Source organism: Bradysia coprophila, chromosome IV (assembly GCF_014529535.1).
Source record: "Bradysia coprophila strain Holo2 chromosome IV, BU_Bcop_v1, whole genome shotgun sequence".
Classification (NCBI taxonomy): domain Eukaryota; kingdom Metazoa; phylum Arthropoda; class Insecta; order Diptera; family Sciaridae; genus Bradysia; species Bradysia coprophila.
In genome coordinates, this window is record NC_050738.1 from 7,111,372 (window position 1) to 7,127,124 (window position 15,753).

Consider the following 15,753-nt stretch of genomic DNA (forward strand, 5'->3'; position numbering starts at 1 on the left):
ACGATGAAATTCGACGTTTAAATTTATTATTTTTCAAACGATGAAATTCGACGTTTAAATTAATTATTTTCCAAACGATCAAATTCGACGTTTAAATTAATTATTTTTCAAACGATGAAATTCGTCGTTTAAATTAATTATTTTTCAAACGATGAAATTCGACTTTAAATTAATTATTTTTCAAACGATGAAATTCGAAGTTTAAATTAATTATTTTTCAAACGATGAAATTCGACGTTTAAATTAATTATTTTTCAAACGATGAAATTCGAAGTTTAAATTAATTATTTTTCAAACGATGAAATTCGACGTTTAAATTTATTATTTTTCAAACGATGAAATTCGACGTTTAAATTAATTATTTTCCAAACGATCAAATTCGACGTTTAAATTAATTATTTTTCAAAAGATGAAATTCGTCGTTTAAATTAATTATTTTTCAAACGATGAAATTCGACGTTTAAATTAATTATTTTTCAAACGATGAAATTCGACGTTTAAATTAATTATTTTTCAAACGATGAAATTCGAAGTTTAAATTAATTATTTTTCAAACGATGAAATTCGACGTTTAAATTTATTATTTTTCAAACGATGAAATTCGACGTTTAAATTAATTATTTTCCAAACGATCAAATTCGACGTTTAAATTAATTATTTTTCAAACGATGAAATTCGTCGTTTAAATTAATTATTTTTCAAACGATGAAATTCGACGTTTAAATTTATTATTTTTCAAACGATGAAATTCGAAGTTTAAATTAATTATTTTTCAAACGATGAAATTCGACGTTTAAATTAATTATTTTCCAAACGATCAAATTCGACGTTTAAATTAATTATTTTTTAAACGATGAAATTCGTCGTTTAAATTAATTATTTTTCAAACGATGAAATTCGTCGTTTAAATTAATTATTTTTCAAACGATGAAATTCGACGTTTAAATTAATTATTTTTCAAACGATGAAATTCGACGTTTAAATTAATTATTTTCCAAACGATCAAATTCGACGTTTAAATTAATTATTTTTCAAACGATGAAATTCGTCGTTTAAATTAATTATTTTTCAAACGATGAAATTCGTCGTTTAAATTAATTATTTTTCAAACGATGAAATTCGAAGTTTAAATTAATTATTTTTCAAACGATGAAATTCGAAGTTTAAATTAATTATTTTTCAAACGATGAAATTCGACGTTTAAATTAATTATTTTTCAAACGATGAAATTCGTCGTTTAAATTAATTATTTTTAAAACGATGAAATTCGACGTTTAAATTAATTATTTTTCAAACGATGAAATTCGATGTTTAAATTAATTATTTTCCAAACGATCAAATTCGACGTTTAAATTAATTATTTTTCAAACGATGAAATTCGTCGTTTAAATTAATTATTTTTCAAACGATGAAATTCGTCGTTTAAATTAATTATTTTTCAAACGATGAAATTCGACGTTTAAATTTATTATTTTTCAAACGATGAAATTCGACGTTTAAATTAATTATTTTTCAAACGATGAAATTCGACGTTTAAATTAATTATTTTTCAAACGATGAAATTCGACGTTTAAATTAATTATTTTTCAAACGATGAAATTCGTCGTTTAAATTAATTATTTTTCAAACGATGAAATTCGTCGTTTAAATTAATTATTTTTCAAACGATGAAATTCGACGTTTAAATTTATTATTTTTCAAACGATGAAATTCGACGTTTAAATTAATTATTTTTCAAACGATGAAATTCGACGTTTAAATTAATTATTTTTCAAACGATGAAATTCGACGTTTAAATTAATCATTTTTCAAACGATGAAATTCGACGTTTAAATTAATTATTTTTCAAACGATGAAATTCGACGTTTAAATTAATTATTTTTCAAACGATGAAATTCGACGTTTAAATTTATTATTTTTCAAACGATGAAATTCGACGTTTAAATTAATTATTTTTCAAACGATGAAATTCGTCGTTTAAATTAATTATTTTTCAAACGATGAAATTCGTCGTTTAAATTAATACAATGATTTATTCAATATAGCGAAAAAAAAGGCTGCTAGGCGCAACCAGCAAAAAAACGATCTTTTCAAAAAACAAGTTTACAATAAATAAAAATCATCAATTCTATTCGTTCCTAATGTTCCCAAAATGCAGCTAGCGTTCCTTCGTTGAATGGCAATAGAAACCTTCTGTAATAGGTAATCCATAGAACGCGATTCACCGGAAGCCCGTCGCATCAATGATCCTAATTTCTTTATAAATATTCTAGTTTCTGGACCCATGCTACCTAGTGATTCAAATGCAATTGGAGTGAAAAAGTAATTTTCTTTTAAAAGTTGGTAATGATTATGCTTATGTCTTTCCGCATTATCTGCTATTGCACCAGCCTTCTTTGAAGATTCATTTACATAAGAAGGGGCGAGAGTATCTCTAACGGTAACATCCCAAAGTATCGGTCTACCATGACTCCATGGAATTAGAGTCACACCATCCGGTCTTTTACCGTCATCTCTAGAGATCCCAGGAGGCTGTATTATATGTGGAAAACCTGCTGAAGAAAATGCATGAGAAAAGATTTTATTTATTCCATCATGTCCTGGTATCCATCCTCCGCTTTTTTTACAAGATAAGCCATGTAATCCATCCTTCTTAACCATCTTACTGCAGAGGCATTTATGTTCTTCGCACAATTGAGAGCCTAAACGAAGACCAACGGAAATTCTAGCTGTATTAAATTAATTATTAATTAATTATTAAATTAATTATTTTTCAAACGATGAAATTCGTCGTTTAAATTAATTATTTTTCAAACGATGAAATTCGTCGTTTAAATTAATTATTTTTCAAACGATGAAATTCGACGTTTAAATTAATTATTTTTCAAACGATGAAATTCGACGTTTAAATTAATTATTTTCCAAAAGATGAAATTCGTCGTTTAAATTAATTATTTTTCAAACGATGAAATTCGACGTTTAAATTAATTATTTTTCAAACGATGAAATTCGACGTTTAAATTAATTATTTTTCAAACGATGAAATTCGACGTTTAAATTAATTATTTTTCAAACGATGAATTTCGTCGTTTAAATTAATTATTTTTCAAACGATGAAATTCGTCGTTTAAATTAATTATTTTTCAAACGATGAAATTCGAAGTTTAAATTAATTATTTTTCAAACGATGAAATTCGAAGTTTAAATTAATTATTTTTCAAACGATGAAATTCGACGTTTAAATTTATTATTTTTCAAACGATGAAATTCGACGTTTAAATTAATTATTTTTCAAACGATGAAATTCGACGTTTAAATTAATTATTTTTCAAACGATGAAATTCGACGTTTAAATTTATTATTTTTCAAACGATGAAATTCGACGTTTAAAGGCAGGGTAAATTGAAATGATCGATTATTAAGATTTTTAGCGTATTGTGATTTGAAAACGAGTATAGATCTAAATAACAAGCTTTCGGTCGATTTGCATAACATTCACAATGTTTTTTCGAGCTTATGCGTATGCATTGGAACTGTTTACAGATAAAAAACCTAACAAATGCACCATAAACAGTTCAAATGGGCGGTATGTAAGACTATACTGGCTTTCAAATCTGTATACACTCAGAATCGATCAGTTCATTTTGCTTCCATTTTAAATTAATTATTTTTCAAACGATGAAATTCGACGTTTTAGGACCTGAAAAGATCAAATAATCGCCGCTTCTTTATTGCGAGCCTTGAAATAGTATTGAGGAATTCTTTTGAAGAACAGCCTTCTGAAATCGGACGTATTTTCCAAAGAACTATTTTATATGTGCCTCGATAGGTAGTGGTCCCTAGAAGAATAAACCACTACACTTTCAGAAATGTTCCTCGATCCTTGTTAGTGGGAGATGATCGAAAACAAGCCCTTTGCTAAATTTCTCAAGGTTAGGTGAATCGTACAAGATTCCATGGGGTGCCATTGGAAAGGTAATTGTATGTACCTTCGGGACAATGGGGGTCTTATTAGGCTTAAAGTGCTTCCACACTGAGACCTCTGCAACCGAAACTCAACAAAACATGAAATAATTCCACCGAATGCTAATAGTCTCAGATTTCCAACTACATAAACATGCATGGTTAGTGTACCGATGAATGTAAATTTGAAGTTTGAAGTGTAAATTTTAGACACACTTCCTCTACTAGAAAAATTTCTAGTACAAACAAGTATTGATAAAACAGTCCGTTCAGGGCATATTTTTAGGAATTTAATTCTTAAAAACTCCATGAAATTCGACGAGGAAGTAAGTGGTTGAAAAAACTGGTTTATTTATTCCAATGACTTTATAAAACATCTAACATTCACATTACAAAGGTATCACAGGAGATCATATTTCGACAGTTAAATTTTCCAACCAGGTGATGGCGTCGTCGGTTGCTTCATGCAAATCCAAAAGTCTTCCGTTGTATTTATGTACAGGACAAGCGAAAGCGGTCATTAAGTGTTCCATTGTTTGTTCCTCGCCACATTGACATAATTTAAAATTTATGAATTTTAAGGAATTTTTTAAAAGATTTTTTTGGAATTTTGAGAATTCAAATCCTTTAAATAGACCCTGCTTTCGTTGGACGGAAGAACGTAAGTTATTTTACTCACTAAAACCCCCGGAAATGAGTTTGAACACTAATGTGAATGACTCATTTCCTGGGAGGCAGTTAGAAAAAAAATATTTTTTGAAGTTTTGGTGTGTTTCGGATGCGGAAGCAGTTCACCGAAATAATTAAATTTTTACCAATTTTTTCATCCACTTACTTCCTCGTTATAGGTTTGTTCCAAGTAACTGTAAACACGAATTTTGACTGGTCGAAAAAATACGATTTCATTTACAGAGATCGGTTTTCATATAAATATCGATGAGGCTATGTCTCTATGATTCAAATTTGACAGTAATTTGACAATTCGTATGGTCTTGGAACATACTTATTTATGTCTCAGACTTATCTTAAATCTTACATCTAGCTGTGGAAGTACTAGTACATCCGCATAATTTTTAGACTCAGAGGCTCTGGGTCAGAGACACAATTAATTTGGTAGCAGTTGCTGTTTCCTCATCTGCTACTCATCTGTTATCGAAAACGACGACAAAAATAAGCCATGAAATCTGGTTGGTTCTTTTGTATGTTTTAACTAATGAAAGGAAAGATTTCGCACCAAACGCATAACGATGCGTAAAACGATAGAGGTAGTAAGTCTAACGATCAGATTACGTTATTATCGTTCCCAAATTATTTCGAAAGTCTGTGTGATCAGAAATCTACAATCGTCATACGTTTTCGCAAGCTAGTTTGAATAGATCAGATTTTCAAAATTACAAAAATTACTCTAATTAATTTCCCGTTCTCGCTTAGATAAACGATTTTGTTCATAAGTCCCCCAAACGAGGTTAATCTGTTTTAGTTTAACAAAGTTTTCCATTGAAATATTTTTTTTTTAATTCTCCTATCCACATATCACTTAAGTACACACTCAAAAAGTCAAAATAGAAAATATTTTCGGCGGAAAATTCTTACACCGGAAATAATTCGCAGTTATTCACCCACTTGAGAGCTGAATTAATTTCCAAAAGTAATAAATTTGCTGTGCGGAAAATCTTCGAAACGAAAATTCCCGCACAGTTTGTGGGTATTATATCGCGGAAGTTTCAGTTTTCCAAAGTTGAGCAACGGAAAATTATTTAAAGTTTGTCTTCTGCGAACTTTTGACGATAGAAAATTATTGGCTTGAGTTATTAATATGCGAGCAAGATTATACATTTTGCAAACGAGCATTACAAGTCTTGAGATGAATATTTGATGTATACGGTAATTGTATTGCGCTTGTAGATATAAAATACGGAAAATATTTAATATCAAATTTGTCGAACGATTTTTCCATTCAATAAAATTGCAAATGAATATTTTCCATAGTCGACGGTTTTTTGCTCTAATGCTGAGGCATGGTATAGCACACGATAAAAAAGTCTCTGAACTGATTCATAAACGTTGTGGCTGAAACTGCATCACATATGTACGCTCTCATTTATGTGTAATTGGAAAATGTTGACGATGAGTTGATGCAATTTTGCGAAAAAATAAAATTGAAAATCGAGTTTCGGTTATTAATTTAAAGCGGTGAAAATGATTGGCATATCCCAAGCGGTATCTAAATTTAAATTGAAAAATTGTCATTTTCAAATCGATACTGGGTGATATATGTGGATATTACGTCGGTCGTCTCAGTAAATGAGAAATTAAAAGGCGATTCAATTATTCGTGTTGTTGAAATTGGTTGCATTTGCTTTTTTTATGTATCGAGAGATGTCTCGAGCCACATAAATTCGAATTGGTAATTCGAATACTTTTGTCAAAGTTTACATGATAACCTTCGGCAACTTATTGCAAACTACATCGGACTTAAGAAGTTTTAAATTTTGAAAAAGACACTCGGAAAGGAAGTAACTTGTACAGCCAGGAAAGGCTTTTAAGTTAATATAAGGATATGTCGAAATATCTACGTAGAACTGTTTTGCTGACTCGACTGTACTAAAGTTGAAATATAGGGCAAACATCGTGCAGTCTTGGTGATTACAGATGACATTTTTGTTAAATACAGTTGACGTCACTGTAAAGACATCAATTTGATGCAGCTGTTTTTCAGCTGGTTCACTCATACAAACGTAACTGCTCATACGTCTTTATACGGATGAAATTGTTACATGCACGCGCGTGCTAGTGGTGAAATCGTATTAAAACCTATGAACAGTTTTGTCTGAATGTGTGGACCAGCTGAAAAACAGTTGAAACAAATTAATGCTTAAATGTCAGTGAAGTCAACTGTAGTTGTCGGAACCCATTCCAGTCTGCTCGTGTAAATTTCTGAGGTTGAATGCGAAAATTGCGGTAACGGCTCAACTGTTTCATCATTTTGGTTAATCATCTGCTATTGACAACATCGACAAAATTAAACGATAAGCTCAGGCTCCATGGAATTTACAAGATTTGCCATCGCAACACTGAGCAACGAAAGAAGTACTAGATTTGCCTAGACTTGATCTTACTCAAAACTGAAATGTCACGTTGGTTTTCGATGGAAAAATAGAAACCTTATAAAAATAAACTTTTATTCAGTAAAAACAAAATAACCAAAAAAGAAAATTGTTCAACCATCTACACAGTCCAAAACAAAAATATACAAAAAAAACGGCACCAAAAGAAGTATTTTTAAGCTAATGTCGCCCGTTTAGCTACAAAGTCTCTAGTTGGTTTCTCCTTGTTCGTGAATCGGGCATATCTACAACAAAGGAAATGATTTTGGGGTTTCACAAGAATTTTAGGTTCGACCACTCGATGTTGACAAAAATAGAAATTTTAGTCAAATACTCACACTGTCTGATACTTTAATATGTCGATCGGCGAGAGAGACGGCCTTGTGTTGATAAATGCATCCATGAGATGCTCCTGTGAAATGGATATCTTATCTGGCACATTCTGCAAACAAAAACGAAAGGAGAATTAAGAAACCCGACATGCATCTGAAGATTTTATAGTCATTTGAACAACTTGCACTAGAGACAGTTGGATTGGAGGTAGGAGTCAAGTGCACAGGATTTTTCGCACGTACACTGACAAGAAAAAAGAGTAGAAAATCTTACCTGTTGCAGGAAACTTTGTCTTCAGAGCCTATTATTGGTAGTTGGGAAATACCGAATTTATCTAATTTACCGATGACATTAAGTAATTTACTTAAAAAACTACCAAAAAGTTCGGTAATTTTGTCAGTAAATTAGGTAAATTCGGTAATTTAATCGGTAGATTTGGTAATTCAAATTACCAATAAAATGCCCTGCCAGGTAACCTAAAATACCAGCCACAGCTGTTCCTACAAAAATACCGTTGTATCAGTTACCATAGATTACCTGGAAACAAAGTTACCTGAAACAGGTGAGACTTTGAGCTCCTTTTTCTTGTGTAAGTGTAGGTCGCTGTTGGGCGTGTTGTGCTACTACATTGTAGAATTGTCCTAATGAGCAGTGACATTACGGAAATTTATGCTCGGAATAGGTCAGGTTTCTCTTGATCTGAACCTGAGACCAGATTTTACCTGCGTTCTGATCTGACCTGAATTTTATCAGTTAAAAGACGTACCTGATCGGAATTCATCAGAGCTGATTAAATCGAAACTGCACTGCAAAAATTTGAAAATGTTTATGCCGAGAAGCAGGTGACCTGGCAACCTGTCACGTCAGATCAGGCTATGCTGTTTCAGGGAGAATATATTCTAGGTTAATTCAGGTCAGGTTTCATTTAGGTCGTTCAAATATAAACGATTCCTTTTCAATGTCACTTTGTGCCTAGCTGGGATTTTTCTAACAGGAACGACATTGTTTTCCATGCTTGCAATCGGGAATGATAAAATGAATTTCTAAAAAACCAAAGGTTTTAAACCACACCCGGAGGAAAGCATTCCAGATTGAACGAAAGTATGTACTGCATGTACAAATAAACAGAACTCTCACAAAGAATTCAGATTCCGTTTGCCATATCGTCGTCTAAGTTCTAAATAAACCCCGCCCCTTTCCTTGCATATCGAATTATGGCAAACTTAATCAATTTACACGTTCAAATATGTTGTTGCGAAACGACAAGTCTAGAGATAATCATCGCGAATTAAAAACACCGCCATCCCAACCATCCGACGACTATGCAATATATTACGATACGTATGTAAACCACCGTGAATGTTGTCTGTGCCAGCCAAGACTAGTAATCATAAATGTTAAATTGCCAGAATAGATTCAATTAAATACACAGCTCGCTAATGGATAATTAACTACCCAGCCAAGACAGAATCGAAAATCGCATCGTCGATGGTTTGAGGTGAAGAATCATATGATGTGCATGAGATAACGACAGTCTCCAGAAGGAACTAATATTACGGAAATGTTACACAACACTTACCTCCGGATCTCTTTCTAAACATTCCTTGACGGCTGTCATATTGGCTGACGTTAAAATACTCTGAATATCCGCACCGGTATAATTGTTGGTATTTTCGCTAAAGTATTTCAGATCGACTGTGTTGTCGAAACTCAATGATTGCGATAAGTTTTTGAAGATATCCAGTCTGTCAGTCGATGAACTGGGAATGGGACATTCAACCAATCGATCTAAACGACCTGAACGCAGTAACGCTCCGTCCAGTAATTCGGGCCGTGAAGTAGCAGCAATCACGATGACACCCTGTAATCCTTCAACTCCGTCCAATTCGGTTAAAAGTTGATTGACCACCCGGTCTGTGACACCAGTTGAATCGTGACCGCGTCTGTAGGAGAATGAAATGGAAATGTTGCTGCCTGCCTTGAAAAGAGTTCCTTCCTCACTTACCTTGGTGCCAAACTGTCAAATTCATCGAAAAACAGAACGCATGGTTTTGCACTGCGAGCTCTGTCGAATAAATTTCGAACATTTTCTTCACTCTGTCCGATAAACTTGGCCAACAATTCGGGTCCTTTAACGCAAATCATTCGTAGGTGCCATAGCTTAGCCAATTTGGATACCAGATACGTCTTCCCGGTACCTAATCAAGCATAGTTCCGATATCTTATGGATGATCTAACTGATGGCATCCCAATAGTTACCTGGAGGACCGTACAACAACACTCCAGCCTGATTACGGAGCGGCGATTGCTCGAAAATTGTCGGATATTTTGTCGGCCAAATTAGCACTTCTTCCAAAACGGTCACCACACTTTCCAAACCGGAAATGCGATCCGATTCGGAATCTTCATCAGCTGACGATATTTTGTTGTTGTTTTCGATGCCCTGCAGGCAGTACGTATTGGTCACTTTAATGGACTCGGTGAGAATATCGTTCGTAATGATTGGAAGAGATGAATCTGCAAGTAAATTTTGCGGTCAACGATACGCCATTCGGACCATACGTGGCATACGGAACTACCTGTTCGGTAAGCATAAAAGATTGCCTTCTCGAAAAACTGCATCAAATCACCAATCGTGTATCCCTCAGTCAGGCCGGAGAATTTTTTATAATTTAATTTGTAGGTCTTGAATCTTTGGCACAGTTCCGTTATGATCTGCTCGCGGTCAGCCTGTTAATCATTAAGGTGAAGACAAAAAGTTTAATCAAAATGCCACAAAACATACACTTTCCAAATCTGGAATCGGAACGAGCGTCTGAAACAGATGTCGTCCTCTCGAACAGTAAATACGTTTGTTCAAATTGTTTTTATTGGTTACGGTTGCTATCACAGTGATTGGATTGTTTTGGGTATATTCTAAAATTAGATGCTGAATGACGTCGGACACTCTGCAAGTTGTTAAATTTAAAGGTAAGGATCAAACTTAACGAAACTGAAATTCATTCATCCGCGCGTGTGAAAATAATGTTTCTTCCTCGGTATCCAAATCCGATTTCCCGATTTTTCCCGGTATCTATTATTTCAACGTTTCCGAAGTGAAGGAAATCGATTAACGATGGTTTAAAACCCTAAAATCACGAGCAAAGCCAACAAATTCTTTTCTTTTGATCACCATTGCAGTTCAATGACAAGGCTTTGTTTCTATTTTACTACAAAAGATCTCGATTCGCTTCTCGTTGTATGTTCACTAATCCGATTTTCTGTTTTTTTTTGTGGTAATTTTTCGTTTTTTGGTCATTTCCCGATCTTTGGTAATTTTCCCATTTCTAGTCATTTCCCGATTTCTGATCATTTCTCCCTATTTCTAGTCATTTCCAGATTTCTGGTCATTTCCCGATCTTTGGTAATTTTCCCATTTCTAGTCATTTCCCGATTTCTGATCATTTCCCGATTTCTACTCATTTTCTCTAGTCATCTTCTCTCGATTTCTAGTCATCTCTCGATTTCTAGTCATCTCTCGATTTCTAGTCATCTATCAATTTCTAGTCATCTCTCGATTTCTAGACATCTCCCTATTTCTAGTCATTTCCAGATTTCTGGTCATTTCCCGTTCTTTGGTAATTTTCCCATTTCTAGTCATTTCCCGATTTCTATCTATTTTCCAATTTCTAGTCACTTCTCGATTTCTGATCATCTCTCGATCATTTTCCTATCTCCAGTCATTTTCCGTTTTTTGGTCATTTCCAGATTTCTGGTCATTTCCCCACTTCTGATCACTTCCCAATCTCTACTCATTTTCCCATTTCCAGTCATCTCTCGATTTCTAGTCATCTCCCGATTTCTAGTCATCTCCCGATTTCTAGTCATCTCTCGATTTCTAGACATCTCCCTATTTCTAGTCATTTCCAGATTTCTGGTCATTTCCCGTTCTTTGGTAATTTTCCCATTTCTAGTCATTTCCCGATTTCTATCTATTTTCCAATTTCTAGTCACCTCTCGATTTCTGATCATCTCTGGATCATTTTCCTATCTCCAGTCATTTTCCGTTTTTTGGTCATTTCCAGATTTCTGGTCATTTCCCCACTTCTGATCACTTCCCAATCTCTACTCATTTTCCCATTTCCAGTCATCTCTCGATTTCTAGTCATCTCTCGATTTCTAGTCATCTCTCGATTTCTAGTCATCTCCCGATTTCTAGTCATCTCCCGATTTCTAGTCATCTCTCGATTTCTAGTCATCTCTCGATTTCTAGTCATCTCCCGATTTCTAGTCATCTCTCGATTTCTAGTCATCTCCCGATTTCTAGTCATTTCCAGATTTCTGGTCATTTCCCGATTTCTATCTATTTTCCAATTTCTAGTCACTTCTCGATTTCTGATCATCTCTCGATCATTTTCCTATCTCCAGTCATTTGCCGTTTTTTGGTCATTTCCAGATTTCTGGTCATTTCCCCACTTCTGATCACTTCCCAATCTCTACTCATTTTCCCATTTCCAGTCATCTCTCGATTTCTAGTCATCTCCCGATTTCTAGTCATCTCCCGATTTCTAGTCATCTCTCGATTTCTAGACATCTCCCTATTTCTAGTCATTTCCAGATTTCTGGTCATTTCCCGTTCTTTGGTAATTTTCCCATTTCTAGTCATTTCCCGATTTCTATCTATTTTCCAATTTCTAGTCACCTCTCGATTTCTGATCATCTCTGGATCATTTTCCTATCTCCAGTCATTTTCCGTTTTTTGGTCATTTCCAGATTTCTGGTCATTTCCCCACTTCTGATCACTTCCCAATCTCTACTCATTTTCCCATTTCCAGTCATCTCTCGATTTCTAGTCATCTCTCGATTTCTAGTCATCTCTCGATTTCTAGTCATCTCCCGATTTCTAGTCATCTCCCGATTTCTAGTCATCTCTCGATTTCTAGTCATCTCTCGATTTCTAGTCATCTCCCGATTTCTAGTCATCTCTCGATTTCTAGTCATCTCCCGATTTCTAGTCATTTCCAGATTTCTGGTCATTTCCCGATTTCTATCTATTTTCCAATTTCTAGTCACTTCTCGATTTCTGATCATCTCTCGATCATTTTCCTATCTCCAGTCATTTTCCGTTTTTTGGTCATTTCCAGATTTCTGGTCATTTCCCCACTTCTGATCACTTCCCAATCTCTACTCATTTTCCCATTTCCAGTCATCTCTCGATTTCTAGTCATCTCCCGATTTCTAGTCATCTCCCGATTTCTAGTCATCTCTCGATTTCTAGACATCTCCCTATTTCTAGTCATTTCCAGATTTCTGGTCATTTCCCGTTCTTTGGTAATTTTCCCATTTCTAGTCATTTCCCGATTTCTATCTATTTTCCAATTTCTAGTCACCTCTCGATTTCTGATCATCTCTCGATCATTTTCCTATCTCCAGTCATTTTCCGTTTTTTGGTCATTTCCAGATTTCTGGTCATTTCCCGACTTCTGATCACTTCCCAATCTCTACTCATTTTCCCATTTCCAGTCATCTCTCGATTTCTAGTCATCTCTCGATTTCTGGTCATTTCCTGATTTCCGGTCATTTTGCGATTTTTGATCATGTTCCCATTTCTGGATTTCTGATCATTTAACGATTTCTACTAATTTTCACATTTCTAGTCATTTCCTGAATTTTCTTCCTTTCATCATTCCCGGTATCCGGTTTTTCTGCAAAACAATTTCCAGGACACCAAGAATACACATTATTTGCACACGCGTATTCATGTTACCGATTGTAGTAATCTCCGTCCTGAGAATTTTCAGCAGCAATTTGGGTTAATGTATCCAGATTGTCCAGTACCAATATGGACGGAGCGCTCATCATACATGAGGTGAATAACAGTTTAAGGTCTTTTTGAATGGACTCGGGCTGAGATATCATTTAGTTATCAATTTCGATTGCAAGAACCTACTCAATTTGAAGCAGCTTCTTACCTTACGTCCTTTATTTCGCGAACAGAAGAACACTTCCGAATGACAATAAAACGGATTCTTCGACAATGACTCAAGTATTTCCTTGCAAATGGTTGATTTACCCGAATTCTGTTGGCCTGAAACACCAAGACGATGATAATGACGCATGAACAATTGGTAAGAAAGCAAAATTCTTACCGGAAATCAATATGTTCCCCATTCTCCAAAGACAGTTCCGATCGTCCAGACACAAATTGATTTTAATTTGCTCGACACAATTCTCAACGATCTTCTCAAACTTCTCAAGACGAGCCCGATGATGTCCATTCTCAATGCCATTAGTAATTGTTTCGCTGCCTAACAGACTGGACAAGTCTTTCACCTGGTCCGCGCAAGCGATTTTACATTCCTTCAATATTGCCGAGTCCAACAAGCAGTATTTGAATGTGTCGGGAAAAATGCTTGCCGTGACCACCACATCGTCCTTCAACTTAACGATTTGACCCTGATTGATCAGCAGCGGATACAGCGACGTATTATCCAAAATGTGTTGCTTGAAGCGTTCCTCAATATCGCGAACCTGTTTGAAGTTCACCGCTTTCGACGGAAACAGTTCGATGCGATCGATGAAATTCAACACCGTCGCCTTCGGTTTCAGTGTAATCCGATCGAATTGCTTCAGACCGAGTTTCGTCATTAAAATGTCATTCATTTCGATGGTGGGATAGATGTTTTGCGGGAAGGTTTCATTCGTGCCGATGATCTTTACGTTCACATAATATTCCTTGTCGTTGTCGGTTTGCAGGACATGCACCTGGTCAATGTCCAATAGATCGGGAAGATTGTGTCGCGTTAGATACAGATCGCACATCTGCGACTCATTCCACTTGCTGCTGACGATTCGAAAATGGAATCGTTTGTTGTTCTGTGACTTAACGCTCTCGATCAGTCTCTGCAGTTTGCAAAGCTTGGCATCGCGCTGCACCAGTTTATTGTCCCGATGATGCTGAATTTCCGCGAGCATATTGGAATTGATGGGTTGAATTTTGTCGATGATTTGTTGTGTGGTTAACGTTTTGATGTCATTCGATTTGGCAATTGCGTGCTTATAGGGAGCAACAATCACTTCAGTATTGTTGGCTAATCGACCGAATGACGTGTTTGGTTTGAGGCGATCTAGAAGTGTGAGTGAACCGTTATTTTAAGATGAACGTGACGTCAATTGAAAATTTGTATTTTTCTACCGATTCTCAGTGTTATCGACATCGCCCGATTTATCCAAACGACTAAATTCTGTCCGCTGTTCACTATTTTTGTTTGATCGAGTAACGTTGATTGTATTCGGTAGCTACTGACTTCCTGCAGAAATATTTACAGTGAGTCGGTGGCAACCCAATTGGAAGCCAGTGACTTACCAGCATTTCCCAATCTTTCTGTGACTGAGCCGTCACGCACAGCGAGTCTAACACTGTCACATCTTGAACTAAGGAACATTTGACCAGACTGCCTTCTTTGAGACCTGCATTCAACGAAAGAAGAACGTTAACATTTGCAACACGAAAACTTTCTCCTTGACAAAAATTCAGATTTCTAAAATTGTCCAAGGTAGAATGAATGGAGTGCTGGCCGTTCATCGATTCTTTATTGAAAAAATCTCGCATAAATATTCATGAGAATGAAATTCGAAGCAAAAAAATTCTATTTTTAGAATAACAAGACGCACAATAAACCACTCACCGATAGATTTTGCCACAGTTGAATTTATGCCAATTTCCGTGTCGGTTATGCTGCTACCGTATGGAGCCCAGGATACATGATGGACACCGCTATGGTACGACATGCACAGGCAACCATTCTCCTGAAAGTAAACAAGAACACTGTATTGGTCAACGGGAGCGCACAGTCTGTATTTGGATGTAATGTTGTTCGCTCAATTGACGAATTTCTTGAGGTTAAAAAACTTGTAAACTTTGGACAACATTTTCGTATCAAATAAAATTCTTACGTAGTTTTGTACAGTTCGAAAATAACTCTCCGGTAGTAGGACGGTGTTGTTCTTTATTGGTTTGAACACAACAAATAGATTTCTTTGAAACATTTTGTGAATGAAATTGTTAAGCGCAGAACAGAACTCAAGATAATAAAAGTAAATGTAAAGAAAGAAATGATTAGTGACAGCATTGACACTTCAAGTTTTGACAGTCACTTGACGGAAGGAAAAACCTATGAAATCGAATACCAGATGTCGGTGTGGCACCGAATCCCGCGAAGACCACGAACTCCAGATTTTTCTTTGTTAAATTTTTCTCCTACAAAACCTTCGTTGACTCTGCTGATTTAGGAAATTATTTATTTTTAGAGAATAGTAACAGGCTGTTACTAACAGCTCATAACATAATCATGGTCTCGTAAATTCCATT

The 15,753-nt window shown here is 35.1% G+C and overlaps 1 protein-coding gene across 1 annotated transcript; it reads right to left on the bottom strand.

Moving 5' to 3' along the window:
- Positions 1-7,133: 7,133 nt before the first annotated feature.
- On the bottom strand, positions 7,134-15,505 carry LOC119066444 (peroxisome biogenesis factor 1). The gene is made up of 14 exons (XM_037168941.1): positions 15,339-15,505; positions 15,071-15,191; positions 14,749-14,852; positions 14,578-14,692; positions 13,532-14,509; positions 13,355-13,470; positions 13,150-13,289; positions 10,189-10,351; positions 9,983-10,133; positions 9,663-9,920; positions 9,409-9,601; positions 8,983-9,346; positions 7,409-7,512; positions 7,134-7,315 (listed from the first exon to the last, which is right to left on the bottom strand). The coding sequence occupies exons 1-14, from the start codon at positions 15,429-15,431 to the stop codon at positions 7,246-7,248; spliced, it is 2,970 nt and encodes a 989-aa protein (XP_037024836.1). The 5' UTR covers positions 15,432-15,505; the 3' UTR covers positions 7,134-7,245.
- Between the last annotated feature and the right edge of the window lie 248 nt (positions 15,506-15,753).

What these genes read in the sequence shown, in the direction of transcription:
- LOC119066444 (XM_037168941.1), bottom strand. Translation starts at nt 15,431, where the DNA reads ATGTTTCAAAGAAATCTATTTGTTGTGTTCAAACCAATAAAGAACAAC. An exon ending in GACGGAGATTACTACAATCG is followed by an intron (nt 10,352 to 13,149) that starts GTAACATGAATA and finishes AACAACTTGCAG; the next exon opens with AGTGTCCGACGTCATTCAGC. An exon ending in ATATTAAAGTATCAGACAGT is followed by an intron (nt 7,316 to 7,408) that starts GTGAGTATTTGA and finishes CCTTTGTTGTAG; the next exon opens with ATATGCCCGATTCACGAACA.